Raw genomic sequence first — 27,634 nt, 5'->3', positions numbered from 1 at the left:
AAAATAAAATTGGCCAAAAAACAGCAAATGTCGGCTAATGGAAACCATGGGCCAGAGCTATATAATGTTTCTACAGTATTTAGCTATGCCTTGTGCTAGAATGACTGCCCCCTCTCACTGCTAGAATGACTGCCCCCTCTCCCGAGAATGACTGCCCCCTCTCATTGAAGCAAGTTCAAGGCCGACCGCGGTACTGCAGAAAACATGATCGGGAATGGGGAAATGGCAATCTTCGTGGTGAATCTTCACTTGAAACGATTATTTTTTTGAATTGCACACATAAAAGTTCTAATGATAATTTAGTTGCTGTCGGCGTTCAACTTAAGTTACTCAATTAGAGGGGGCAGCACTGAGAATTCACATCCTGGAGAACCTCAAACTGCGCGTATTATGTCTCCATGAGATGCCATCTTAACCGATTTAACTAGGCGTTAATGCGCTATTGAGTCTTCAAATAGAAATGAATGGTGTTAAGTAATTGATGTCTTTGTACTGAAATGTTACCCAGAAACGATTTGATATTGAGATAAAAACGGGTACATTGGACATTTAATATTGTAACAAAGCTATATTGTGTTATTAAAAACAACTACTTTTTGCGTTTGTGAACAATGTTGAGGTTAAAACATCACATTGGAGAATTGTCCCGTTAGTCAACAGCCTTATAAATAAATCAAATGATTAACACGTAGCTAGATGTATCTGGTTCCACTAAGCAACGTGGTCCATCACTCCTAACGCCTCTCATCTCCTTACCTTGAATAATTCAACATATCACACCCTTACTGGCACGGTTTGATTCCAACACCTTAGGAGACACGCCAACTCTTAACAAGTAGGATCTGTCTGCTGCTACAGAGCACTGATCTTCTCACGGACTTCAAGGCAAAGTAAAACATGATCTGAGCGCTCAGTGGGTCTTGTATTAGAAAGTTTTGTGGACTTAAATCTTTATTTTATACATTAAATTATCATTTTATATGACAAGTTCATCTGGATCCTTGGAAGTGTCTGGCAGACGACCAAACGGAGCGTTCACTGAAAACAAGTTGGCATTGAAGAGAAACTCAAACTGACAGTAACTGAGAGTAAGCCCTGAGAAGTATCTCACCTGAAAGCTTCATGCTCATACTCTCTGCTGACTCAAAGCGGGTGACTTTCTGGTGACTCGAGAAGAGTTATCTGCGCATCTTCCACGTCTTCACCCTCACCACCCTCTATTTCCTCGTCAACAAGATGTCAACAACAGAGAAAGTTGAGACCAAATCAAAAAGTGATAAAATGCTCCCTGCACAGGAGGCGGCCAAAATCTATCACACCAACTACGTCAGGAACGCGCGAGCCGTCGGTGTCCTGTGGGCGATATTCACCATCTGCTTTTCCATCATCGAAATGGTGGTGTTCATCCAACCGTACTGGATCGGGGACAGCGTCAACACCCCGCAGGCCGGATACTTCGGCCTGTTTCACTACTGTATCGGCAACGCGCTGACCTCGGAGCTCATCTGTAAAGGCAAGGCACTTAACGGGCCAATCTGCAATTGCTACATCCATTTTTGGACATAAAAATAAGTGATATGAACCCGTTGATTCTTGAAGAATATAACTTATGAGCTTAGTTAAACTTAGTTAAACTATTGTACCTCATCAGAACCCAAAACTATAAAATTGTTTTACTCCAAATGTTTGTAATCAAAGTACATGTTTTCAATCACTGTACAGCCTGAAGGTATGGTTACAAATATTATTTTGATATCATGGATGGTCAGTCCTTGCATCCATAGCTCTGTCTATACATTTGAGAGTGGTAAAATGTATCCAGCCCGTCCCTCTGATTTTTACCGAAAGGAGTCGCTTTGTATTTGTTTCAACAGCAGATTGCCCCTTTAAAGAGTCACTTTACACAATAACTATCTTTTAGTATTTTGTTCATTAGTCCACAGTTGACACAATGTCAGCAGTTCATTCTTCAGTACAGAGTATCTGTGATGAGAATGAAAAAAGGCATCCCCTTGAACCATTGTTATAATCACTAAACTCCTTAATGGGCTGCCCTCTGCTCCAGCCTCTCCAACCCACAGAGATCCTATACTAATAACACGATGTCATCTTCTGCTCCAGCCTCTCCAACCCACAGAGATCCTATACTAATAATACGATGTCATCTTCTGCTCCAGCCTCTCCAACCCACAGAGATCCTATACTAATAATACGATGTCATCTTCTGCTCCAGCCTCTCCAACCCATAGAGATCCTATACTAATAATACGATGTCATCTTCTGCTCCAGCCTCTCCAACAACCCACAGAGATCCTATACTAATAATATGATGTCATCTTCTGCTCCAACCTTTCTGTATGTGTAGCCTATTCTGTGTGTCTTTCGGAGGGGTTTGAATAACGCAGAAGACAGAAGATTTTTCAGTGGACATCAGAGATCATTGCAGTAATCTTCTTCTTCTCTTCCTCCTCCTTCATAAAGGAAGTGCCTTGGACTTTGCTTCCATCCCGTCCCCAGCCTTTAGGACAGCCCTCTTCTTCGTGGGTACATCCATGCTGCTGATAGTGGGCTGTATGGTCTGTTTCACACTGTTCTGGTTTTGCAACACCGGGAGCGTCTACAAGATCTGTGGGTGGATGCAGTTTGCATCAGGTGAGATTAGAAGGCATTCTCTAACCTAACTAACTTGTACATTTTAATGTATAGTGTCCTGTGTTTGGTGAGACAACATGTACGTCCAGGAGTGGACCTAGGGGAGATTGGGTGGGGGGGGGTTCAAAATGCCCTTGCTGGTCAACCTCTTTATCCAGCCTCTAGGCAACCTTGGCTCACAAACAGTCATACGGCATGTACAGTCATACCGGCCTCTGGTTGTAGTTGTCATCCCCGTTGTCCAGAAGAGTTGACAAACCTATCGGGTACAGTCATGTGACTCCCCAGTGTCATCTCTCCTCTTTCAGAGGTGGCTTGGGTCCAGTGCTATTGTCAGCAGGTGACAACAACACTGTGGACGCCAGCCCAAAGGGATTCTGTTTGAGTCCAGATTCTGACACCTACGTTCAAGCCTACCTTCAGGGGGTGGATGGATTACATGGAACATGATACATGTGATGTTTTGTCTCTTAGTGCAAGTCTATATCTGTATGAAAGCCTCCGTACATACTCAGGTTTTACAACTGACATACAAGGCTTTTGACACAACAGTTATGATACATCAGATATTATTGGCACAACCATTGTGGATAGCCTGCCCGCCCGCCTGCCCATATTACCTCAATCATTCACTGTATTTCTATACATTCACCTCCATATGCATTCAGACAGTAAATTGTAAATGTGTCTCTATACTCCAGCGAGGCGCTAGTACAGAATATCACCTTTTATTTTGAGGATTTTTTTCATACATATCTGTTAAAACGTTTAGAAATAAAATGGGCAGAAACAAATACTTTTTTTCTGAAACTCGTCAGTCTGTTCTTGTTCTGAGAAAGTAAGGCTTTTCCATGTGAGAAATTGCCAAGAAACTGAAGATCTGGTACAACGCTGTGTACTACTCTCTTCACAGAACAGCGCAAACTGGCTCTAACCAGAATAGAAAGAGGAGTAGGAGGCCCCGGTGCACAACTGAGCAAAATGACAAGTACATTAGTCAGAACAAGTACATTTCTCAGAACAAGAATAGACTGATGAGTATCAGAAGGAAGGTCTTTGTTTCTGCCCATGTTGAGCCTGTAATCAAACCCACAAATGCTGATTCTCCAGATACTCAACTAGCCTTAAGAAGGTCAGTTTTATTGCTTCTTTAAATCAGAACAACAGTTTTCAGCTGTGCTAACATAATTACAAAGGGGTTTTCCAATGATCAATTAGCCTTTTAAAATGATAAACTTGGATTAGCTAACACAATGTGCCATTGGAACACAGGAGTGATGGTTGCTGATAATGGGCCTCTGTACACCTATGTAGATATTCCATTAAAAATCTGCCAATTCCAGCTACAATAGTCATTTACAACATTAACAATGTCTATAACTGTATTTCTGATCAATTTTATGTTATTTTAATGGACGGAAAATGTGCTTTAAAAAAAAAAAAGGACATTTCTAAGTGACCCCAAACTTTTGAATGGTAGTGTATATACAGTAGCAGTCAAAAGTTTGGACACACCTACTGATTCAAGGGTTTTTCTAAAAAAAAAAAAACTATTTTCTGCATTGTAGAATAATAGTGAAGACATCAAAAATATGAAATAACATGTATGGAATAATGTAGTAACCAAAAAAAGTGTTAAAGAAATCAACATATATTTTAGATTCTTCAAAGTAGCCACCCTTTTCCTTGATGACAGCTTTGCACACTCTTGGCATTCTCTCAACCAGCTTCACCTGGAATGCTATTCCAACTGGCTTGAAGGAGTTTCCACATATGCTGAGCACTTGTTGGCTGCTTTTCCTTCACTCTGCGTTCCAACTCATCCCAACCATCTCAATTGGGTTGAGGTCGGGTGATTGTGGAGGCCAGGTCATCTGATGTAGTACTCCATCACTCTCCTTCTTGGTCAAATAGCCCTTACACAGCCTGGAGGTGTGTTGGGTCATTGTCCTGTTGAAAAACAAATGATAGTTCCACTAAGCGCAAACCAGATGGGATGGTGTATTGCGGAAGAATGCTGTGGTAGCCATGCTGGTTAAGTGGGCCTTGAATTCTAAATAAATCACAGGCAGCGTCACCAGCAAAGCACCATTACACATCACACCTCCTCCTCCATGCTTCACGGCGGAAACGACACAAGCGGAGATCATCCGTTCGTTCACCTACTCTGCGTCTCACAAAGACACGGCGGTTGGAACCAAAAAGCTCAAATTTGGACTCATCAGACCTAAGGACAGATTTCCACCGGTCTAATGTCCATTGCTCGTGTCTCTTGGCCCAAGAAGCAAGTATCTTCTTCTTATTGGTGTCTTTTAGTGGTGGTTTCTTTGCAGCAATTCAACCATAAAGGCCTGATTCACACAGTCTCCTCTGAACAGTTGATGTTGAGATGTGTCTGTCACTCAGTGTCCAATGTTTTGTAAATTATATTTTAGAAATATAGTTCTTTAAGTAAAAACGATCTCAATCAACATTGAAAAAAATAATAATTGAAACTATAATTTAATATGGACCTACACTTACAGTCTCTTCACTGTCCATCTAGATAAGAGTCATCTATAGTCTCTCCACTCTGTCCAGCTAGATAACAGTCATCTATAGTCTCTTCACTCTGTCCAGCTTGATAACAGTCATCTATAGTCTCTTCACTCTGTCCATCTTGATAACAGTCATCTATAGTCTCCTCACTCTGTCCATCTAGATAACAGTCATCTATAGTCTCTCCACTCTGTCCAGCTTGATAACAGTCATCTATAGTCTCTTCACTCTGTCCAGCTTGATAACAGTCATCTAGTCTCCTCACTCTGTCCATCTTGATAACAGTCATCTAGTCTCCTCACTCTGTCCATCTTGATAACAGTCATCTATAGTCTCCACTCTGTCCATCTAGATAACAGTCATCTATAGTCTCTCTCTTCCAGCTAGATAACAGTGTCAGTCTCTTCACTCTGTCCAGCTTGATAACAGTCATCTATAGTCTCTTCACTCTGTCCAGCTTGATAACAGTCATCTAGTCTCCTCACTCTGTCCATCTTGATAACAGTCATCTAGTCTCCTCACTCTGTCCATCTTGATAACAGTCATCTATAGTCTCCTCACTCGGTCCATCTTGATAACAGTCATCTATAGTCTCTCCACTCTGTCCATCTTGATAACAGTAATCTATAGTCTCTTCACTCTGTCCAGCTTGATAACAGTCATCAAAACAAAATCTAAACAGTCAGGGAGCATCAAAAATTCCAAAAGTGACGGATAGAAAATTACACTATTTATAACAAATTTGACTGAATATTTTTAAGTGCGGCCCTCCGGCCCACTGTGAAAATGAGTTTGGCACACCCTAACCCTAATGGTAATGTCTGTCTGTCTGTCCGTCCCTCCCTCCCTCCCCAGCCATCCTGATGGTGATGGGCTGTATGATCTACCCTGACGGCTGGGACGCCCCAGAGGTGAAGAGGATGTGTGGCGAGAGGACAGACAAGTACACCCTGGGGAACTGTACAGTGAGGTGGGCCTACATCCTGGCCATGATCTGTGTCTTGGACACTCTCATCCTTGCCTTCCTGGCCTTTACACTGGGTAACAGACAGGACAAACTGCTGCCGGATGACTTCGAAGTGGAGGGGCAAGGTGAGAGAATAAAATTAGGTGATATTTGTTGTGCGAAGTCAATTTTTGTAGCATGGAGGGATACAGAAGAGTAAATAGCTTGGAGTGTGTGACACCGGGATTATCTCAAGACATCTCCCTACTTTTTTATTTATTTATCTAATTTTCATTCATCCTGTTTCCATTCCAGAAAAGCAATGAGGCGCTGGAGTATGAAGAGATGGAAGAACAATGCATCATTCTGGCACTCATGACTATCAGGCCAGGGATACGGCAAGGTCTCCACAGATAGTGTTTTTACAATATACACAAAGGTGTCCTTTCCTCACAACATGTTTTTTGGCTCATTATGCGAAAGGGCAGTTCTTTAGACTGTCCGGTCCCCAATGACACCGTTTTCATTTGGTGTTTTGCCCTCTTTTCAGCCTTGGAAAATTAAAGTTTGATTTTAATATTTTGGATGAATTAAAATGTTTTCTGTAAAAATAAGTGTACAATCCGTCAATACACATTTTACTTTCTGAATGAAATTCTAAAGTTTTCTGTTCCTTGGTAAGTTCATTGTACTTCTCGTGAAAAACAGTCCCATCAACAGTAGTTAGGCAAAGAATCAAGCTAGACAAGAGGCTGAACTCATAGTATGAAGACATTTTGTTTTACTGCACAGTGTGGGGTGGTATACAATTTTATAGTGTCTTAAATTGACATTTTAAATGTGTGATTAACCCCGACGGGCGAAATGGAGCTTGATGTACAGTTGAAGTGGGAAGTTTACATACATCTTTCACAATTCCTGACATTTAATCCTGGTAAAAATTCCCAGTCTCAGGTCAGTTAGGATCACCACTTTATTTTAAGAATGTGAAATGTAAGAATAATATTAGAGAGAATTATTTATTTCAGCTTGTATTTCTTTCATCACATTCCCAGTGGGTCAGACGTTTACATACACTCAATTAGTATTAGGTAAATTGCCTTTAAATGGTTTAACTTGGGTAAAACGGTTTGTGTAGCCTTCCACAAGCTTCCCACAATAAGTTGGGTGAATTTTGGCCCATTCCTCCTGACAGAGCTGGTGTCAGGTTGGTAGGCCTCCTTGCTCGCACACTTTTTCAGTTCTGCCCACAAATTTTCTTGGGGATTGAGGTCAGGGCTTTGTGATGGCCACTCGAATACCTTGACTTTGTTGTCCTTAAGCCATTTTGACACAACTTTGGAAGTATGCTTGGGGTCATTGTCCATTTGGAAGACCCATTTGCAACCAAGCTTTAACTGATGTCTTGAGATATTGCTTCAATATATCCACATAATTTTCCACCCTCATGATGCCATCTATTTTGTGACGTGCACCAGTCCCTCCTACAGCAAGGCACCCCCACAATATGATGCTGCCATCCCCGTGCTTCACGGTTGGGATGGTGTTCTTGAGCGTGCATATCTCCCCCTTTTCCCTCCAAACATAATGATGGTCATTATGGTCAAACAGTTCTATTTTTGTTTCATCAGACCAGAGGACATTTCTCCAAAAAGTACAATCTTTGTCCCCATGTGCAGTTGCAAACCGTAGTCTGGCTTTTTTATGGCAGTTTTGGAGCAGTGGCTTCTTCCTTGCTGAGCGGCAATTCAGGTTGTGTTGATAAAGGACTTGTTTTTGCAGTGGATATAGATACTTTTGTACCCGTTTCCTCCAGCATCTTCACAAGGTCCTTTGCTGTTGTTCTGGGATTTATTGGCAGTTTTCACACCAAAGTACATTCATCTCTAGGAGACAGAATGCATTTACATTACATTTAAGTCATTTAGCAGACGCTCTTATCCAGAGCGACTTACAAATTGGTGCATTCACCTTATGACATCCAGTGGAACAGCCACTTTACAATAGTGCATCTAAATCTTTTAAGGGGGGGGTGAGAAGGATTACTTTATCCTATCCTAGGTATTCCTTAAAGAGGTGGGGTTTCTGGTGTCTCCGGAAGGTGGTGATTGACTCCGCTGTCCTGGCGTCGTGAGGGAGTTTGTTCCACCATTGGGGGGCCAGAGCAGCGAACAGTTTTGACTGGGCTGAGCGGGAACTGTACTTCCTCAGTGGTAGGGAGGCGAGCAGGCCAGAGGTGGATGAACGCAGTGCCCTTGTTTGGGTGTAGGGCCTGATCAGAGCCTGGAGGTACTGAGGTGCCGTTCCCCTCACAGCTCCGTAGGCAAGCACCATGGTCTTGTAGCGGATGCGAGCTTCAACTGGAAGCCAGTGGAGAGAGCGGAGGAGCGGGGTGACGTGAGAGAACTTGGGAAGGTTGAACACCAGACGGGCTGCGGCGTTCTGGATGAGTTGTAGGGGTTTAATGGCACAGGCAGGGAGCCCAGCCAACAGCGAGTTGCAGTAATCCAGACGGGAGATGACAAGTGCCTGGATTAGGACCTGCGCCTCTTCCTGTGTGAGGCAGGGTCGTACTCTGCGGATGTTGTAGAGCATGAACCTACAGGAACGGGCCACCGCCTTGATGTTAGTTGAGAACGACAGGGTGTTGTCCAGGATCACGCCAAGGTTCTTAGCGCTCTGGGAGGAGGACACAATGGAGTTGTCAACCGTGATGGCGAGATCATGGAACGGGCAGTCCTTCCCGGGAGGAAGAGCAGCTCCGTCTTGCCGAGGTTCAGCTTGAGGTGGTGATCAGTCATCCACACTGATATGTCTGCCAGACATGCAGAGATGCGATTCGCCACCTGGTCATCAGAAGGGGAAAGGAGAAGATTAATTGTGTGTCGTCTGCATAGCAATGATAGGAGAGACCATGTGAGGTTATGACAGAGCCAAGTGACTTGGTGTATAGCGAGAATAGGAGAGGGCCTAGAACAGAGCCCTGGGGACTCCAGTGGTGAGAGCACGTGGTGAGGAGACAGATTCTCGCCACGCCACCTGGTAGGAGCGACCTGTCAGGTAGGACGCAATCCAAGCGTGGGCCGCGCCGGAGATGCCCAACTCGGAGAGGGTGGAGAGGAGGATCTGATGGTTCACAGTATCGAAGGCAGCCGATAGGTCTAGAAGGATGAGAGCAGAGGAGAGAGAGTTAGCTTTAGCAGTGCGGAGCGCCTCTGTGATACAGAGAAGAGCAGTCTCAGTTGAATGACTAGTCTTGAAACCTGACTGATTTGGATCAAGAAGGTCATTCTGAGAGAGATAGCGGGAGAGCTGGCCAAGGACGGCACGTTCAAGAGTTTTGGAGAGAAAAGAAAGAAGGGATATTGGTCTGTAGTTGTTGACATCGGAGGGATCGAGTGTAGGTTTTTTCAGAAGGGTGCAACTCTCGCTCTCTTGAAGACGGAAGGGACGTAGCCAGCGGTCAGGGATGAGTTGATGAGCGAGGTGAGGTAAGGGAGAAGGTCTCCGGAAATGGTCTGGAGAAGAGAGGAGGGGATAGGGTCAAGCGGGCAGGTTGTTGGGCGGCCGGCCGTCACAAGACGCGAGATTTCATCTGGAGAGAGAGGGGAGAAAGAGGTCAGAGCACAGGATAGGGCAGTGTGAGCAGAACCAGCGGTGTCGTTTGACTTAGCAAACGAGGATCGGATGTCGTCGACCTTCTTTTCAAAATGGTTGACGAAGTCATCTGCAGAGGGAGGGGGGAGGAGGATTCAGGAGGGAGGAGAAGGTGGCAAAGAGCTTCCTCAAGAGGCAGATGCTTGGAATTTAGAGTGGTAGAAAGTGGCTTTAGCAGCAGAGACAGAAGAGGAAAATGTAGAGAGGAGGGAGTGAAAGGATGCCAGGTCCGCAGGGAGGCGAGTTTTCTTCCATTTCCGCCCGGCTGCCCGGAGCCCTGTTCTGTGAGCTCGCAATGAGTCGTCGAGCCACGGAGCGGGAGGGGAGGACCGAGCTGGCCTGGAGGATAGGGGACATAGAGAGTCAAAGGATGCAGAAAGGGAGGAGAGGAGGGTTGAGGAGGCAGAATCAGGAGATAGGTTGGAGAAGGTTTGAGCAGAGGGAAGAGATGATAGGATGGAAGAGGAGAGAGTAGCGGGGGAGAGAGCGAAGGTTGGGACGGCGCGATACCATCCGAGTAGGGGCAGTGTGGGAAGTGTTGGATGAGAGCGAGAGGGAAAAGGATACAAGGTAGTGGTCGGAGACTTGGAGGGGAGTTGCAATGAGGTTAGTGGAAGAACAGCATCTAGTAAAGATGAGGTCGAGCGTATTGCCTGCCTTGTGAGTAGGGGGGGAAGGTGAGAGGGTGAGGTCAAAAGAGGAGAGGAGTGGAAAGAAGGAGGCAGAGAGGAATGAGTCAAAGGTAGACGTGGGGAGGTTAAAGTCGCCCAGAACTGTGAATGTGTCTCCTTCCTGAACGTTATGAGGGCTGCGTGGTCCCATGGTGTTTATACTTGCGTACTATTGTTTGTACAGATGAACGTGGTACCTTCAGGCATTTGGAAATCGCTCCCAAGGATGAACCAGACTTGTGGTCTACAATAATTTTTCTGAGGTCTTGGGTGATTTCTTTAGATTTTCCCATGTCAAGAAAAGAGGCACTGCGTTTGAAGGTAAGCCTTGAAATATATCCAAAGGTACACCTCCAATTGACTCAAATGATGTCAATTAGCCTATCAGAAGCTTCTAAAGCCATGACATCATTTTCTGTAATTTTCCAAGCTGTTTAAAGGCACAGTCAACTTAGTATATGTAAACTTCTGACCCACTGGACTTGTGATACAGTGAAATAATCTGTCTAAACAGTAATGTCCTAACCAACTTGCCAAAACGATAGTTTAACAAGAAATTTGTGGAGTGTTTGAAAATCGAGTTTTAACGACGACAACCTAAATGTATGTAAACTTCCGACAACAACTATAAAATGCCCTTCTCTTCCAGTAGATTCCCAATAACTCAAAAAGGTGTAAAACATTTACTTAGGACATCACTACAGTATGGAAATTAAGAGGAACCCGAGGATATCATTTAGACGTGTGAAAATGATCTTTGCATATTGCAGTGCCTCCCCCCCCATCTCCAAACCCTGACCATTAGATCACATCTTAAGGACAAATAAAAGACCTTAACAGCTGACGGACGTTCACACAACAGAGCTTTCACACTTCTTCCATATGCTTTATTGACACAGTACTACCCAGACATAGTAGTGTCCACCTTAAATGGCACCCTACATAGGGAAAAGGGTGCCATTTCAGCCACACACTACGATTGGTTAAAAACTGTACACAGCTGTAATATACAGAAAGTCAAATTCCTTGGTACAGTTATTTATATATATACACACATACAAACACACAGCCACACGTAATTTTATATATCTTTCCACAATCTCTTCTTTCGGGTGGTGTTCTTATGAACATATATTATTTAGTTAAACCCACAAAACCAGTCTCCCATTGGCTCAAAGTGAATATATGCAAAGTTGGTATTATAACAGATTTTGAAAATGGTTTTTAACTGGCTGATCTAAAAATAGCAAGACAGTCCTCCATTGTATTTATGTGTGGTGGAGACCTACAAATAGTTCAGTCAGAAAGGAGAGTAGAGTGCAAACCTACGAGTTCGTTCATCTGCCCTATGTGCAACTACCTAATACTACGCTTAATACAAACAAAATGCCTTATGGGTGAAGCAGTAACACAAGAAGAACTCTTCAAGTGAACACAGACAGACATCAATGACATTTTATCAGAGGAGAGAAAACAAGTGGTATCAAGTTATTTAACGGAAACAGGATTACAAAAGTGAAGGGAAGTTCATTGATCTTGATTTTTTTTCCAGGTCTTGTGCCGGTATAAAACGAAACAAGATGGTGGTGAGAGAGTCACAATAACAACAATTACAAAGACTACTCACTTGTATGAGGACTTGTGTACGGAGCACAGAATTCTGGACCGCCAAAATGACCATAAACCAACGTTGCCTACAGGCTTATTTAAACACAATAAGTACAAAGGAAAGAAACAAATACAAACGTTAGACGCTCCTTGATGATAATAAGAACACAATGTAAGAAAACAAAACTAAAAACAGAAATAAATAAGTCATCTCAGATATGGTTGAATTGGAAAGTGCTCTGTTGCAACAAGTCTCTTGTGAGGGGTTTAATTTGCATCGCAGTGACCAGAGACGACCACTAGAGGGAATACATCCAGGGGTGTATTTAGGAAAATGAAAAGCTCATTTTACTTTTCACTCATTTAGCAGACACCTAGTCGCTCTGGATAAGCGTATCTGCTAAATGACAAAATGTCAAAACGTGACATTGAAGATAGAAACTGAATGAATAAAGTGGACCCAATTCCCTATTCTATTTGTCAGATGATCGTATCTCTGTTCAACACCATACATCTGAAGGTTCAGTAGCTTTACTTCCTCCTGAACATGGCCACATGGTTTTACATTGCAGTGGTTGGAAGGCTCCATTGGGGAGGCCAATCCAGGCCAAGGGGGTGCATTCAGCAGAACAAAACGTTCTGGAATGTTCTGATAGAAGTCTCTTAATGTAGAACATTAATGCCTCTATGACACGTAGAAAAGGGAATCATGTCACCTCTAGTCATGACAGTTATCTGCAACATTCCACAATGTTTGCCTACTGAACAGGCATCGGGGTATTTTGATTTGCAGTACTGGAGGCTGTCACTGGGGGGCGATCCAGGGGTGGCGCAGGCAGTCCGCGGCCGTGGCCCTCTTCTCTGGTACCAGCTCTAGCATGGGGAGGAGGAAGTCGGCGAAACAATCAGTCTCCTCTTTGGGCCACTCATACTTATCCTGCAGCACCTCTAGTAACCCCCATGGCTTCAGCTTGGTGATGTGCTTCAGGTCACCTAGGAAAGAGAGCAGGGTTAGACACAGAGACAGCACAGTCAGTCTCAGAAAGAGAGCAGGGTTAGGTAGGTCAGTCAGACGGGGTTTCTCATCACACCACCATGACAGGGGGACATAACAATCACAATGACAAAACTCCCCACCATGACAGACACACACACACACACACACACACACACACACACACACGGTCATTAAAACATTCTTTATTCTCTTGCTACACATAACATTTAAGACCGTCATTCAGCAGTAAACCTGTGATTGTGATTTAACAGAATACTATTGAGGAACATCCAGAAAAACATTCAACATCACTATGAACAACACACACACCAAAGTTGGCATTTACAACAATGGGGTGGACAGGTCTTCATTTAAAAAAACATTACCTTTCTTGGTGAAAAAATCCTTGGAATATTTCCCAGCCGTTATGAGTTTGCGTGGGACTTGCCCCAGCAGCTCAATGATCAATGCAATATGGTCTGACAAAATAAGAGTAAGAAAAGAGAGGGTGGGGTGGGGGGGGTGGACGACACCAACATTATATTCATCAGACAGTGTTCCAGTCACAGGCCCACCCTGGGTGGAGGGGCGAGGGGGGTTGAGAGAGGGTCAGTCTGACAGCACTTAGAAGAACCCACCATTACTTTTGTGGTGTACAATCCCTTTTAAACCCACTGAAAACTAAGTACAGGGGTCAATCAGTTTAAATTCAATTACTTTTTGACAGCATACGTTTAGATTTAAACATGTTTGCCTATGAAAGAAGTGGTTAGAAAGTCACTTTTTGGACCCTAATGCCAAAACATTCAGGAGATAAAAATATATATAATTTTTTTTTTTTTAAAGGTATCATTTAACGACAATTATCTATTTAAAAAAATGGTAAACTCCATAATTATTTAGCCTATTCGCATATGTTGTAGTTTAGACCACATTCCACATAATCGGAGGTTGTGTTGTGCCCACCATCGGTTGAGACACAACATTTTGAATTCAATTAGGTAGTTGCCATGACGCCCTGGCAGCAGTGTACTCTAGACAGAGAGTGCCTGTAAGTTGTTACATATTTAGTTATTTTAAAAAGTGTATTTTAAATGTTTTTGGAACTAACATTTTTGTTTTTGATAACAATTCGTTTTTATTGCAAATATCTGGTGGTTTTGAGTCATGGATTTGCAGATTTGACTGACAGGTCAACTCCTTTTTGCCTCGGCTAGGTTGGAATCCTAAAATCCTAAAAGGTTGCTTCCTAAAAGGTTGCTTTGCTTCCTAACTAAAGGTTGCTTCCTAAAGGTTGCTTAAGATTCAAACCTTCTCAAACAGCCCAATTCATTCTCTTAGAGGAGGTGCTCCCACAATAATGTCATTTGTACCACATAGAAGTTAAAGTATTGTATCCTTCACACACACACCACACTAATCAAGCATTTAGCGACACCCGCAATAGCATCTGCTAATCACATGTATGTGACCAATAAAATACAATTTGATCCCATTCCACTACATTTTCAAGCTTGTTTACTATTATATGAAAGCAAGCTTTGCTTTAGACTTACAAGACCATCATGTTTGATTGAGTGAGCCGTTTTGTATTGTATTAACGTGGTGCCTGACTAGTTCGTTAAACCTTTATTTAGCAATGTCATTGAGAAACATATATATTTCCATAAAACAACGTTGGTCAGTAGGTGCCCAACATTACACCAAGTGGTGGCCTGTTAAGATGCAGTCCCTCGTACAGAGGTCTATAGAGCCTGGGAACGTCTGTATTGTCAGAGGTCTATAGAGCCTGGGAACGTCTGGATTGTCAGAGGTCTATAGAGCCTGGGAACGTCTGGATTGTCAGAGGTCTATAGAGCCTGGGAACGTCTGGATTGTCAGAGGTCTATAGAGCCTGGATTGAGAGGTCTATAGAGTCTGGATTGTCAGAGGTCTATAGAGCCTGGGAACGTCTGGATTGTCAGAGGTCTATAGAGCCTGAGAACGTCTGGATTGTCAGAGGTCTATAGAGCCTGGGAACGTCTGGATTGTCAGAGGTCTATAGAGCCTGGGAACGGCTGTATTGTCAGAGGTCTATAGAGCCTGGGAACGTCTGGATTGTCTTAGCAATTGTTATAAACAAGCAAAGGGTAAAAAAAAAATATGCTTCAAATATGCTTCAAATTAAAACCGTGATGACTGCATTAAAATACAGTAGCTTGCATTGGCCTATATATTTAAATGATATTGACATCCATTTTATGTTCAATTAATAGAGTTCTGTTTTGCTAATTGTAGGATACTGTCAATTGTTTTTGCACCAATTTCTTGATATGTAGGCCCTAACACATGCACAATGTGTCAGATATTTGCTTTAGTGCATAGCCTAAGCATTAAAATAAGCCGCCTCAATATTTGTTTTCTCACGAGGATCTGATCCATGATCAGTATCTAAATGTTAAGGAAATATTTGAATGGAGAACGTTGAACAGAGAGCAACACTGCTCCCTCAAGTTATTTGCTTGTTGACGGTTATTTCGTATTACGGGGACCTACACCGACACCTTTTGGACTTATTTGTTTTGGTGCGGTCCGGACTGGCCTTGGCGTAGAAGTGCACGGACGGGATATTCCCCAGAAACACGCCACTTCGATACAAATAACTTTTCGTAGCAGGTTAGGAGAGCATTTTCGCTAAGCCTAATCCTTTTTCCTAACCTCATCCTAATTCTCCTAACCTGCTAAATTACATTCTCCTAACTAGCTGGATCGAAGTGGTGTGTTTTAAAGAGAATCTCTTCCATGGACGTTGATTTGTGGTCCAAACCTTGGTGGAAAAGACTTTAGGACACAGAAAGGGGACAGCCCTGGTGAGTCAGATGTGAGCTGGTTTTGAGGTAGTCATCTGAATGTTCCCCGGAACAACGGTGATCTACTCTGGCATCACACAGTGGAGTGGGAGGAGGACATCAACAAGCCCATAGAGATGGCCCAGTGGGAGGCCATCAACAAGCCCATAGAGATGGCCCAGTGGGAGGAGGACATCAACAAGCCCATAGAGATGGCCCAGTGGGAGGCCATCAACAAGCCCATAGAGATGGCCCAGTGGGAGGAGGACATCAACAAGCCCATAGAGATGGCCCAGTAGGAGGCCATCAACAAGCCCATAGAGATGGCCCAGTAGGAGGCCATCAACAAGCCCATAGAGATGGCCCAGTGGGAGGAGGACATCAACAAGCCCATAGAGATGGCCCAGTGGGAGGCCATCAACAAGCCCATAGAGATGGCCCAGTGGGAGGCCATCAACAAGCCCATAGAGATGGCCCAGTGGGAGGCCATCAACAAGCCCATAGAGATGGCCCAGTGGGAGGCCATCAACAAGCCCATAGAGATGGCCCAGTGGGAGGCCATCAACAAGCCCATAGAGATGGCCCAGTGGGAGGCCATCAACAAGCCCATAGAGATGGCCCAGTGGGAGGAGGACATCAACAAGCCCATAGAGATGGCCCAGTGGGAGGAGGACATCAACAAGCCCATAGAGATGGCCCAGTAGGAGGCCATCAACAAGCCCATAGAGATGGCCCAGTAGGAGGCCATCAACAAGCCCATAGAGATGGCCCAGTAGGAGGCCATCAACAAGCCCATAGAGATGGCCCAGTAGGAGGCCATCAACAAGCCCATAGAGATGGCCCAGTAGGAGGAGGCCATCAACAAGCCCATAGAGATGGCCCAGTAGGAGGAGGCCATCAACAAGCCCATAGAGATGGATGGCATCAACAAGCCCATAGAGATGGGGAGGCCATCAACAAGCCCATAGAGATGGCCCAGTAGGGGGAGGCCATCAACAAGCCCATAGAGATGGCCCAGTGGGAGGAGGACATCAACAAGCCCATAGAGATGGCCCAGTGGGAGGAGGACATCAACAAGCCCATAGAGATGGCCCAGTGGGAGGAGGACATCAACAAGCCCATAGAGATGGCCCAGTGGGAGGAGGACATCAACAAGCCCATAGAGATGGCCCAGTGGGAGGAGGACATCAACAAGCCCATAGAGATGGCCCAGTGGGAGGAGGACATCAACAAGCCCATAGAGATGGCCCAGTGGGAGGAGGACATCAACAAGCCCATAGAGATGGCCCAGTGGGAGGAGGACATCAACAAGCCCATAGAGATGGCCCAGTGGGAGGAGGCCATCAACAAGCCCATAGAGATGGCCCAGTGGGAGGAGGACATCAACAAGCCCATAGAGATGGCCCAGTAGGAGGCCATCAACAAGCCCATAGAGATGGCCCAGTGGGAGGAGGACATCAACAAGCCCATAGAGATGGCCCAGTGGGAGGAGGCCATCAACAAGCCCATAGAGATGGCCCAGTGGGAGGAGGCCATCAACAAGCCCATAGAGATGGCCCAGTGGGAGGAGGCCATCAACAAGCCCATAGAGATGGCCCAGTGGGAGGAGGCCATCAACAAGCCCATAGAGATGGCCCAGTGGGAGGAGGCCATCAACAAGCCCATAGAGATGGCCCAGTGGGAGGAGGCCATCAACAAGCCCATAGAGATGGCCCAGTGGGAGGAGGCCATCAACAAGCCCATAGAGATGGCCCAGACATCAACAAGCCCATAGAGATGGCCCAGAGGAGGCCATCAACAAGCCCATAGAGATGGCCCAGTGGGAGGAGGCCATCAACAAGCCCATAGAGATGGCCCAGTGGGAGGAGGCCATCAACAAGCCCATAGAGATGGCCCAGTGGGAGGAGGCCATCAACAAGCCCATAGAGATGGCCCAGTGGGAGGAGGACATCAACAAGCCCATAGAGATGGCCCAGTGGGAGGAGGACATCAACAAGCCCATAGAGATGGCCCAGTGGGAGGAGGACATCAACAAGCCCATAGAGATGGCCCAGTGGGAGGAGGCCATCAACAAGCCCATAGAGATGGCCCAGTGGGAGGAGGCCATCAACAAGCCCATAGAGATGGCCCAGTGGGGGAGGAGGCCATCAACAAGCCCATAGAGATGGCCCAGTGGGAGGAGGACATCAACAAGCCCATAGAGATGGCCCAGTGGGAGGCCATCAACAAGCCCATAGAGATGGCCCAGTGGGAGGCCATCAACAAGCCCATAGAGATGGCCCAGTGGGAGGCCATCAACAAGCCCATAGAGATGGCCCAGTGGGAGGCCATCAACAAGCCCATAGAGATGGCCCAGTGGGAGGCCATCAACAAGCCCATAGAGATGGCCCAGTGGGAGGAGGACATCAACAAGCCCATAGAGATGGCCCAGTGGGAGGAGGACATCAACAAGCCCATAGAGATGGCCCAGTGGGAGGCCATCAACAAGCCCATAGAGATGGCCCAGTAAGAGGCCATCAACAAGCCCATAGAGATGGCCCAGTGGGAGGAGGCCATCAACAAGCCCATAGAGATGGCCCAGTGGGAGGAGGCCATCAACAAGCCCATAGAGATGGCCCAGTGGGAGGAGGCCATCAACAAGCCCATAGAGATGGCCCAGTGGGGAGGAGGCCATCAACAAGCCCATAGAGATGGCCCAGTGAGGAGGCCATCAATGGCCCAGGCCCCATAGAGATGGCCCAGTGGGAGGAGGCCATCAACAAGCCCATAGAGATGGCCCAGTGGGAGGAGGACATCAACAAGCCCATAGAGATGGCCCAGTGGGAGGAGGACATCAACAAGCCCATAGAGATGGCCCAGTGGGAGGAGGACATCAACAAGCCCATAGAGATGGCCCAGTGGGAGGAGGACATCAACAAGCCCATAGAGATGGCCCAGTGGGAGGAGGCCATCAACAAGCCCATAGAGATGGCCCAGTGGGAGGAGGCCATCAACAAGCCCATAGAGATGGCCCAGTGGGAGGAGGCCATCAACAAGCCCATAGAGATGGCCCAGTGGGAGGAGGCCATCAACAAGCCCATAGAGATGGCCCAGTGGGAGGAGGCCATCAACAAGCCCATAGAGATGGCCCAGTGGGAGGAGGCCATCAACAAGCCCATAGAGATGGCCCAGTGGGAGGAGGCCATCAACAAGCCCATAGAGATGGCCCAGGCCATCAACAAGCCCAGATGGCCCAGTGGGAGGAGATGGCCCAGTGGGAGGAGGCCCAAGCCCATAGAGATGGCCCAGTGGGGGAGGCCATCAACAAGCCCATAGAGATGGCCCAGTGGGAGGAGGCCATCAACAAGCCCATAGACAGGCCATCAACAAGCCCATAGAGATGGCCCAGTGGGAGAGATGGCCCAGTGGGACATCAACAAGCCCATAGAGATGGCCCAGTGGGAGGAGGACATCAACAAGCCCATAGAGATGGCCCAGTGGGGGAGGACATCAACAAGCCCATAGAGATGGCCCAGTGGGAGGAGGACATCAACAAGCCCATAGAGATGGCCCAGTGGGAGGGAGGCCATCAACAAGCCCATAGAGACAGGACATCAACAAGCCCATAGAGATGGCCCAGTGGGAGGAGGACATCAACAAGCCCATAGAGAGATGGGAGGAGGACATCAACAAGCCCATAGAGCCCAGCCCATAGAGATGGCCCAGTGGGGGAGGAGATGGCCCAGTGGGAGGAGGCCATCAACAAGCCCATAGAGATGGCCCAGTGGGAGGACATCAACAAGCCCATAGAGATGGCCCAGTGGGAGGAGGACATCAACAAGCCCATAGAGATGGCCCAGTGGGAGGAGGACATCAACAAGCCCATAGAGATGGCCCAGTGGGAGGAGGACATCAGAACAGGGCTCCGGGCAGCCGAGCGGAAATGGAGGAAAACTCGCCTCCCTGCGGACCTGGCATCCTTTCACTCCCTCCTCTCTACATTTTCCTCCTCTGTCTCTGCTGCTAAAGCCACTTTCTACCACTCTAAATTCCAAGCATCTGCCTCTAACCCTAGGAAGCTCTTTGCCACCTTCTCCTCCCTCTTGAATCCTCCTCCCCCCCTCCTCCCTCTCTGCAGATGACTTCGTCAACCATTTTGAAAAGAAGGTCGCGACATCCGATCCTCGTTTGCTAAGTCAAGCGACAGTGCTGGTTCTGCTCACACTGCCCTACCCTGTGCTCTGACCTCTTTCTCCCCTCTCTCTCCAGATGACATCTCGCGTCTTGTGACGGCCGGCCGCCCAACAACCTGCCCGCTTGACCCTATCCCCTCCTCTCTTCTCCAGACCAGTGTGACCTTTCCTTACCTCACCTCAGCTCATCAACTCATCCCTGACCGCTGGCACGTCCCTCCCGTCTTCAAGAGAGCGAGAGTTGCACCCCTTCTGAAAAACCTACACTCGATCCCTCCGATGTCAACAACTACAGACCAGTATCCCTTCTTTCTTTTCTCTCCAAAACTCTTGAACGTGCCGTCCTTGGCCAGCTCTCCCGCTATCTCTCTCAGAATTACCTTCTTGATCCAAACTAGTCAGGTTTCAAGACTAGTCATTCAACTGAGACTGCTCTTCTCTGTATCACGGAGGCGCTCCGCACTGCTAAAGCTAACTCTCTCTCCTCTGCTCTCATCCTTCTAGACCTATCGGCTGCCTTCGATACTGTGAACCATCAGATCCTCCTCTCCACCCTCTCCAGTTGGGCATCTGTGCGGCCCACGCTGGGCGTCCTACCTGACAGGTCGCTCCTACCAGGTCGTGGCAGCAGTCCTCACCACGTTCTCACCACTGGTGTCCCCCAGGGCTCTGTTCTAGGCCCTCTCCTATTCTCGCTATACACCAGTCAGCTCTGTCATAACCTCACATGGTCTCTCCTATCATTGCTATGCAGGCACACATTAATCTTCTCCTTTCCCCCTGAGACCAGGTGGCGTCGTTCTGCATGTCTGGCAGACATATCAGTGTGGATGACGGATCATCACCTCAAGCTGAACCCAGCAGCTGCTCTTCCTCCCGGGAAGGACTGCCGTTCCATGATCTCGCCATCACGGTTGACAACTCCATTGTGTCCTCGTCCCAGAGCGCTAAGAACCTTGGCGTGATCCTGGACAACACCCTGTCGTTCTCAAATAACATCAAGGCGGTGGCCCGTTCCTGTAGGTTCATGCTCTACAACATCCGCAGAGTACGACCCTGCCTCACACAGCAAGCGGCGCAGGTCCTAATCCAGGCACTTGTCATCTCCCGTCTGATTACTGCAACTCGCTGTTGGCTGGGCCCCTGCCTGTGCCATTAAACCCCTACAACTCATCCAGAACGCCGCAGCCCGTCTGGTGTTCAACCTTCCCAAGTTCTCTCACGTCACCCCGCTCCTCCGCTCTCTCCACTGGCTTCCAGTTGAAGCTCGCATCCGCTACAAGACCATGGTGCTTGCCTACGGAGCTGTGAGGGGAACGGCACCTCAGTACCTCCAGGCGCTGTCAGGCCCTACACCCAAACAAGGGCAGTTCATCCACCTCTGGCCTGCTCGCCTCCCTACCACTGAGGAAGTACAGTTCCCGCTCAGCCCAGTCAAAACTGTTCGCTGCTCTGGCCCCCAATGGTGGAACAAACTCCCGCACAACGCCAGGACAGCGGAGTCAATCACCACCTTCCAGCAGAAACCCCACCTCTTTGTACCTAGGATAGGATAAAGTAATCCTTCTCCCCCTCCCCCCTTAAAAGACCTAGATGCCTATTGTAAAGTGCTGTTCCACTGGATGTCATAAGGTGAAAGCACCAATTTGTAAGTCGCTCTGGATAAGAGCGTCTGCTAAATGACTTAAATGTAATGTAAATGTAAATGTAATGGCCCAGTGGGAGGCCGACATCAACAAGCCCATAGAGATGGCCCAGTGGGAGGCCGACATCAACAAGCCCATAGAGATGGCCCAGTGGGAGGCCGACATCAACAAGCCCATAGAGATGGCCCAGTGGGAGGCCGACATCAACAAGCCCATAGAGATGGCCCAGTGGGAGGAGGACATCAACAAGCCCATAGAGATGGCCCAGTGGGAGGAGGACATCAACAAGCCCATAGAGATGGCCCAGTGGGAGGAGGACATCAACAAGCCCATAGAGATGGCCCAGTGGGAGGAGGACATCAACAAGCCCATAGAGATGGCCCAGTGGGAGGATGACATCAACAAGCCCATAGAGATGGCCCAGCTCTCTGTCAACCAGCTGGGTGTTTGCATTTCTATGTGACAGGCGTATGCCCACCCACACTACACCCCCCCCCCCGGGCAGTACAATAGGCCCCCTACCATCCAGCAGTGTGTTCCTGGGCAGTACAATAGGCCCCCCTACCATCCAGCAGTGTGTGGTTGATGGCCTCCTCCCACTGGGCCATCTCTATGGGCTTGTTGATGGCCTCCTCCCACTGGGCCATCTGGGCAGTACAATAGGCCCCCTACCATCCAGCAGTGTGTTCCTGGGCAGTACAATAGGCCCCCTACCATCCAGCAGTGTGTTCCTGGGCAGTACAATAGGCCCCTACCATCCAGCAGTCTGTTCCTGGGCAGTACAATAGGCCCCTACCATCCAGCAGTGTGTTCCTGGGCAGTACAATAGGCCCCTACCATCCAGCAGTGTGTTCCTGGGCAGTACAATAGGCCCCCCTACCATCCAGCAGTGTGTTCCTGGGCAGTACAATAGGCCCCTACCATCCAGCAGTGTGTGGTTGATGGCCTCCTCCCACTGGGCCATCTCTATGGGCTTGTTGATGGCCTCCTCCCACTGGGCCATCTGGGCAGTACAATAGGCCCCCTACCATCCAGCAGTGTGTTCCAGGGCAGTACAATAGGCCCCTACCATCCAGCAGTGTGGCAGTACAATAGGCCCCTACCATCCAGCAGTGTGTTCCTGGGCAGTACAATAGGCCCCCTACCATCCAGCAGTGTGTTCCTGGGCAGTACAATAGGCCCCTACCATCCAGCAGTGTGTTCCTGGGCAGTACAATAGGCCCCCTACCATCCAGCAGTGTGTTCCTGGGCAGTACAATAGGCCCCTACCATCCAGCAGTGTGTTCCTGGGCAGTACAATAGGCCCCCTACCATCCAGCAGTGTGTTCCTGGGCAGTACAATAGGCCCCTACCATCCAGCAGTGTGTTCCTGGGCAGTACAATAGGCCCCTACCATCCAGCAGTGTGTTCCTGGGCAGTACAATAGGCCCCTACCATCCAGCAGTGTGTTCCTGGGCAGTACAATAGGCCCCTACCATCCAGCAGTGTGTTCCTGGGCAGTACAATAGGAATGGTGTGCATCTTACAGATGAGGGCAATAACCTCGTCCCTTGAGAGTCAGAGCAAATGTAAATGTAGCAAGACGCATAATTTGCCTGCTGCCATAATCAAATTAACACTGTATGCAAACATACTCAAGCAGGCAATGATTCTGATGTTTTACCTGTGCAGCACCATCACACCCAGACTACTTTTTACATTCAGATTTTCTGGGCACACACTGAAAAGTAACTTGGCACTTTATCAGAATGCCAGAATTGACTCTACATGTTTGAAACAGCGCTGCTGTCAGTCTGGTAAGTTGCTAGCATGCATTTGTACACTTGCAGTGCACAACTGAACCGAGGCTTTGTTTACATGTGCGTATGGGGTTCAACCATTTGCTATATGCAGTTCAACATAGCTAGCTTACCGTTTCTTAAATGCATTTTTCTCGGCTATGGTGTGTGTTGTAGTCTTGGTTATTCTTAGGTAGATGAAATGTAGCATAGCTAACTGCAGTGTTTGTCCTGTTTGAAATCGGTCTACCTTGTCTTACTGTAGCTTACTCTATTGAGTAGCTGTTGGCCTTACAAACATATTTCAGTGCAAAAAGGTGACAAGTCCAATGATCAATTTATGGATGCTGTCGTCTCCTCCTTATCCAACACCGACATATTGAGCTATGATATGTTAGGTTGGGGCAAGAAATTGACATTTTTTCACCTAATGCTAAATGACCCTGTTAAAAATCCAGTACGTGGTTCTCGGTAACGGCTGGGCAGCTCATGACGAGAGACGAGGAGTGTGTTGGTTTACCTCCAATCAAGTTGATTAGCAAATGTTCTTCAACATTGGTGCCATAGTGGCTTAGATCGGATGGTCGGGAGATTTTAATTGAACTTCAAACAATCCCTAGTATAGTTTGTACCAACCGGACATTGGAATGTTAGCAATTGGGATGGTGGGACTTCTGTTGCGGTCAGAGGACCTTGCCTACGTTACCTCCCTACTCTTCCCACACCCCTCCCACGTCCCCCAGGGCAGGCCACAGACACACAGTAGCATACCTCTTCTGGTGAAGTATTCCTGTGAGAATTTCCCACTCAGTGCATAGTGGCGGGGAACTTTCCCCAACAGCTCAATAATCAGAGCTAGGTGGTCTGGAGGCCCCGGGTAGATCACAGAGAGAGAGAGAGAGATAGAACAGGGAACGAGGAGAGAGCAGAAAGAGAGGAGGGAGACAAAGTGGAGGAGAGAAAGCAGGGGATACAGGGAAATAGAGGGGATGGTGAAGAAGCAGAACAGAGCCAAGTGGCAGCATATTAAGACAAATGGATAAAGATGACGGCGTAATGGCATGAAATGACGCACGTGTACAACAAAACCCTGGAATGATTCTAATTCTACAGAGAAAAGCCCAGTCTCTTTGCCAACATAAACAGCTGCAGTGGTTTGAAAAGAGGTTTTTAAGTGCAGAAAGCCTCTGTATCAGTGGACTGAAGCCTTGTGACAATGACCAAAGGAGTTGGGCAAGACGGCACAAACACATCTGGAGCACGATACTTGGTTTCTGTTTCACATAAGACACGCCAGTAAGATGGAGAATGGCAATGAAGTCATTCATTGGGGTTAGCTGTTAGAAACCCATCACGGCAGTATACACACACACACAGCCAATCTATAAGGAAGTGTTTAGATGCAAGGTGTGAGCAGTAGGAGGTAGATAGCTGTAGCTGACAGCAGAACCTGAAGACATCATAGAGTAAACTGAAATGACATTCCTCCTTATAAGGCTGCACAAGCCAAGGCGTGCCAGTTAGATGTAGCGTAGCCCAGGGCTTTTCTCAGGCAACAACACGCCACTGAAACAATCAAGCCACTGCAAACTGAAAAAGGTTACTGCACATGCAGATGTGAGCAAAGCATGGTACAGAGGCAGCAAAGGAGGTGGAGAACAGCTGAAGAGTAACGTAGGGATGAGGTGAATGAGGGATGAGTAGGGATGAGGTGAATGAGGGATGAGGTGAATGAGGGATGAGTAGGGATGAGGTGAATGAGGGATGAGTAGGAAAAGGGGTGGGGATATGTGGGCACCATCTTCAGAAATATGGCTCCAATTTGTTAATAGTGGAAATAGACACAGGAATGCAAGTAGGTACCCAACATCACATGATCATAGATTTACTCATAACAATAATGTCCAATAAACACCAAACAGGTTTTCTTGGACTAAAAAGCGCTTTCAATGGAAGATCTACACTGAACGTGGTTTTTAGTCCAAGACTAGGCTTAAAATATCTGGGAAACTGGCCCTCTATAACTGCTGCTGCCAACTCTTCTGGAAATATATGGCATGACAATGATGGAATAGTTGGCTAAAAGCACAATGTATAGGACCAGGCTAGCTGACGTATGCTAAACCAGGACTCTCCAACCCTGTTCCTGGAGAGCTACCCTCCTGTAGGTTCACTTCAACCCTGTTCCTGGAGAGCTACCCTCCTGTAGGTTCACTCCAACTCTGTTCCTGGAGTTACTCTCCTGAGAACCTATAGGACGGTAGCTCTCCAGGAACAGGGTTGGAGTGAGAACCTACAGGACGGTAGCTCTCCAGGAACAGGGTTGGAGTGAGAACCTACAGGACTATAACTCTCCAGGAACAGGGTTTGAGAACCCAAATGGCTATTCAACTAATATCACTTAAAGGACTTACACAAACCGTGGTGTTTATATTGTCATCTGGACCCCCTTAAAAGACCTAGATGCACTATTGGAAAGTGGCTGTTCCACTGGATGTCATAAGGTGAAAGCACCAATTTGTAAGTCGCTCTGGATAAGAGCGTCTGCTAAATGACTTAAATGTAAATGTAATGACTACTATTCAAATCATACAATAGTGTACCACCAAACGCATTGCACAGTATCGTACCATCGAATACACACCACCTACTGCAAAAAGCGTCATTGTTGATTTTTAAATCATTAATTCATAATTAGGACCAACTAAAACCCTAAAAGTGATGGAGATTAAATGACAACGCATTCATATTTTGGTAAAGCTTTTCACAGTAGGCCAATGCTTAATATCACAAATCCAAAATGGCTCTTCCTTGCATATTAGGCAGCTGAAGCAATTTCCAACATATGTACATATCTGCCATTTTCAAATGAAAATTTTCAAATGAAAATATAAAATATAGCTCTACATTCAACATACATTAAAAACAGACTGCTATAGCGTAGAGACAACCATCGAAACACTAAAACAGGAAAAGACCAGCTTAAGTAGAACCAAATCAAGCAGCAGAGTACGTATCACTACCTTCGTCCCTGGAGTAATCTTCCCCGGAATGGGGCTCAAACAAGTAGTCCCCAGTAGCCAGCTCAAAAGCCTGCAGAGACAAGTAAACAAACTATAAACATAAATAGCAACAAAACACAGACAGGAAACAGACACTATACTGTAGGGAGAAAGACAGTCAGCCATTCTAAATATTATCTACTTCCTGTACAGACGTTCCTCTTCCCGTAAAGTCAAATATCCTTTAATATCCCTAAGTTAGGAAATTTACTTGGCTAGTAAAAAAGGGAATTCTAGTCCTTAACTTTGTGATCCATCTAAGACGACCTAAGTTAGTCAGTAAATAAATAATGAAGCCAATTTGTATATTGCTGATTCATGATCTATGTTAGGGTAGGTGCAGATATCCAAGGTTTTGAGACGTTCAGTAGAGGTAATAATACATTAACAGAAGACTAATCGACAAGATAACAAAATATCTGAAGTTAGTCAGGGAAATTGAAACTATAAAAACATTTCCGTGGTGCCCCAACTTCCTAGTTAATTACTATTCTGTGATTCTTTGAAATACAGAATACACAGAGAATTGATTTGATAATATACATTCTTCACATTTAATGACAGAAAACGCCACGGCAGAGGGCATAGGTCCACCCACTGGGGAGCCTGGCCCAGCCAATCAGAGTTTTTCCACACAAAAGGGGTTTATTACAGACAGAAATACTCCTTCAGACGATCCCACAGGTGAAGAAGCCGGGGGTCCTGGGCTGGCGTGGTTACACGTGGTCTGTGGTTGTGAGGCCGGTTAGACGTACTGCCAAATTCTCTACAACGACGTCGGAGGCAGTTTATGGTAGAGAAATTAACATTACATTTTCTGGCAACATCTCTGGTGGACATTCCTGCAGTCAGTATGCCAATTGCACGCTCCCTTAAAACTTGAGACATCTGTGGCATTGTGTCATGTGACAAAACTGCACATTTTAGAGTGGCCTTTTATTGTCCCCAGCAGAAGGTGCATCTGTGTATTGATCATGCTGTTTAATCAGCTTTTTGATATGCCACACCTGTCAGGTGGATGGATTATCTATTGCAAAGGAGAAATGCTCACTAACAGGGATGCAAACAAATTTATGCAC

The 27,634-nt window shown here is 46.7% G+C and overlaps 2 protein-coding genes across 3 annotated transcripts in view; one reads left to right on the top strand and one right to left on the bottom strand.

The window, feature by feature from the left end:
- Positions 1-507: 507 nt before the first annotated feature.
- Positions 508-6,785, top strand: LOC115122753 (LHFPL tetraspan subfamily member 5 protein-like). The gene is made up of 4 exons (XM_029652000.2): positions 508-1,513; positions 2,482-2,652; positions 6,046-6,282; positions 6,452-6,785. The coding sequence occupies exons 1-4, from the start codon at positions 1,237-1,239 to the stop codon at positions 6,460-6,462; spliced, it is 696 nt and encodes a 231-aa protein (XP_029507860.2). The 5' UTR covers positions 508-1,236; the 3' UTR covers positions 6,463-6,785.
- Positions 6,786-11,329: 4,544 nt separating this feature from the next.
- Positions 11,330-27,634, bottom strand: part of LOC115122752 (SRSF protein kinase 1-like) — a 40,493-nt gene continuing 24,188 nt past the window's right edge. The window contains exons 13-15 of one of the 2 annotated variants that reach the window (XM_065020940.1): positions 26,517-26,586; positions 24,265-24,357; positions 11,330-13,065 (exon numbers count right to left, since the gene is read on the bottom strand). In XM_065020940.1, the coding sequence (XP_064877012.1) occupies positions 12,878-13,065; positions 24,265-24,357; positions 26,517-26,586 (351 nt within the window). In that variant the 3' untranslated portion in view covers positions 11,330-12,877. Of the gene's footprint in view, positions 13,066-13,455; positions 13,549-24,264; positions 24,358-26,516; positions 26,587-27,634 lie in introns of both variants that reach the window. The other variant, XM_065020939.1, reaches the window with a different exon arrangement.

This window comes from Oncorhynchus nerka, linkage group LG7, assembly GCF_034236695.1.
Source record: "Oncorhynchus nerka isolate Pitt River linkage group LG7, Oner_Uvic_2.0, whole genome shotgun sequence".
In the NCBI taxonomy this organism is placed as follows: Eukaryota; Metazoa; Chordata; class Actinopteri; order Salmoniformes; family Salmonidae; genus Oncorhynchus; species Oncorhynchus nerka.
Note: the sequence above shows the minus strand (reverse complement) of the source record. Positions and strands in the feature narration are given on the sequence as shown.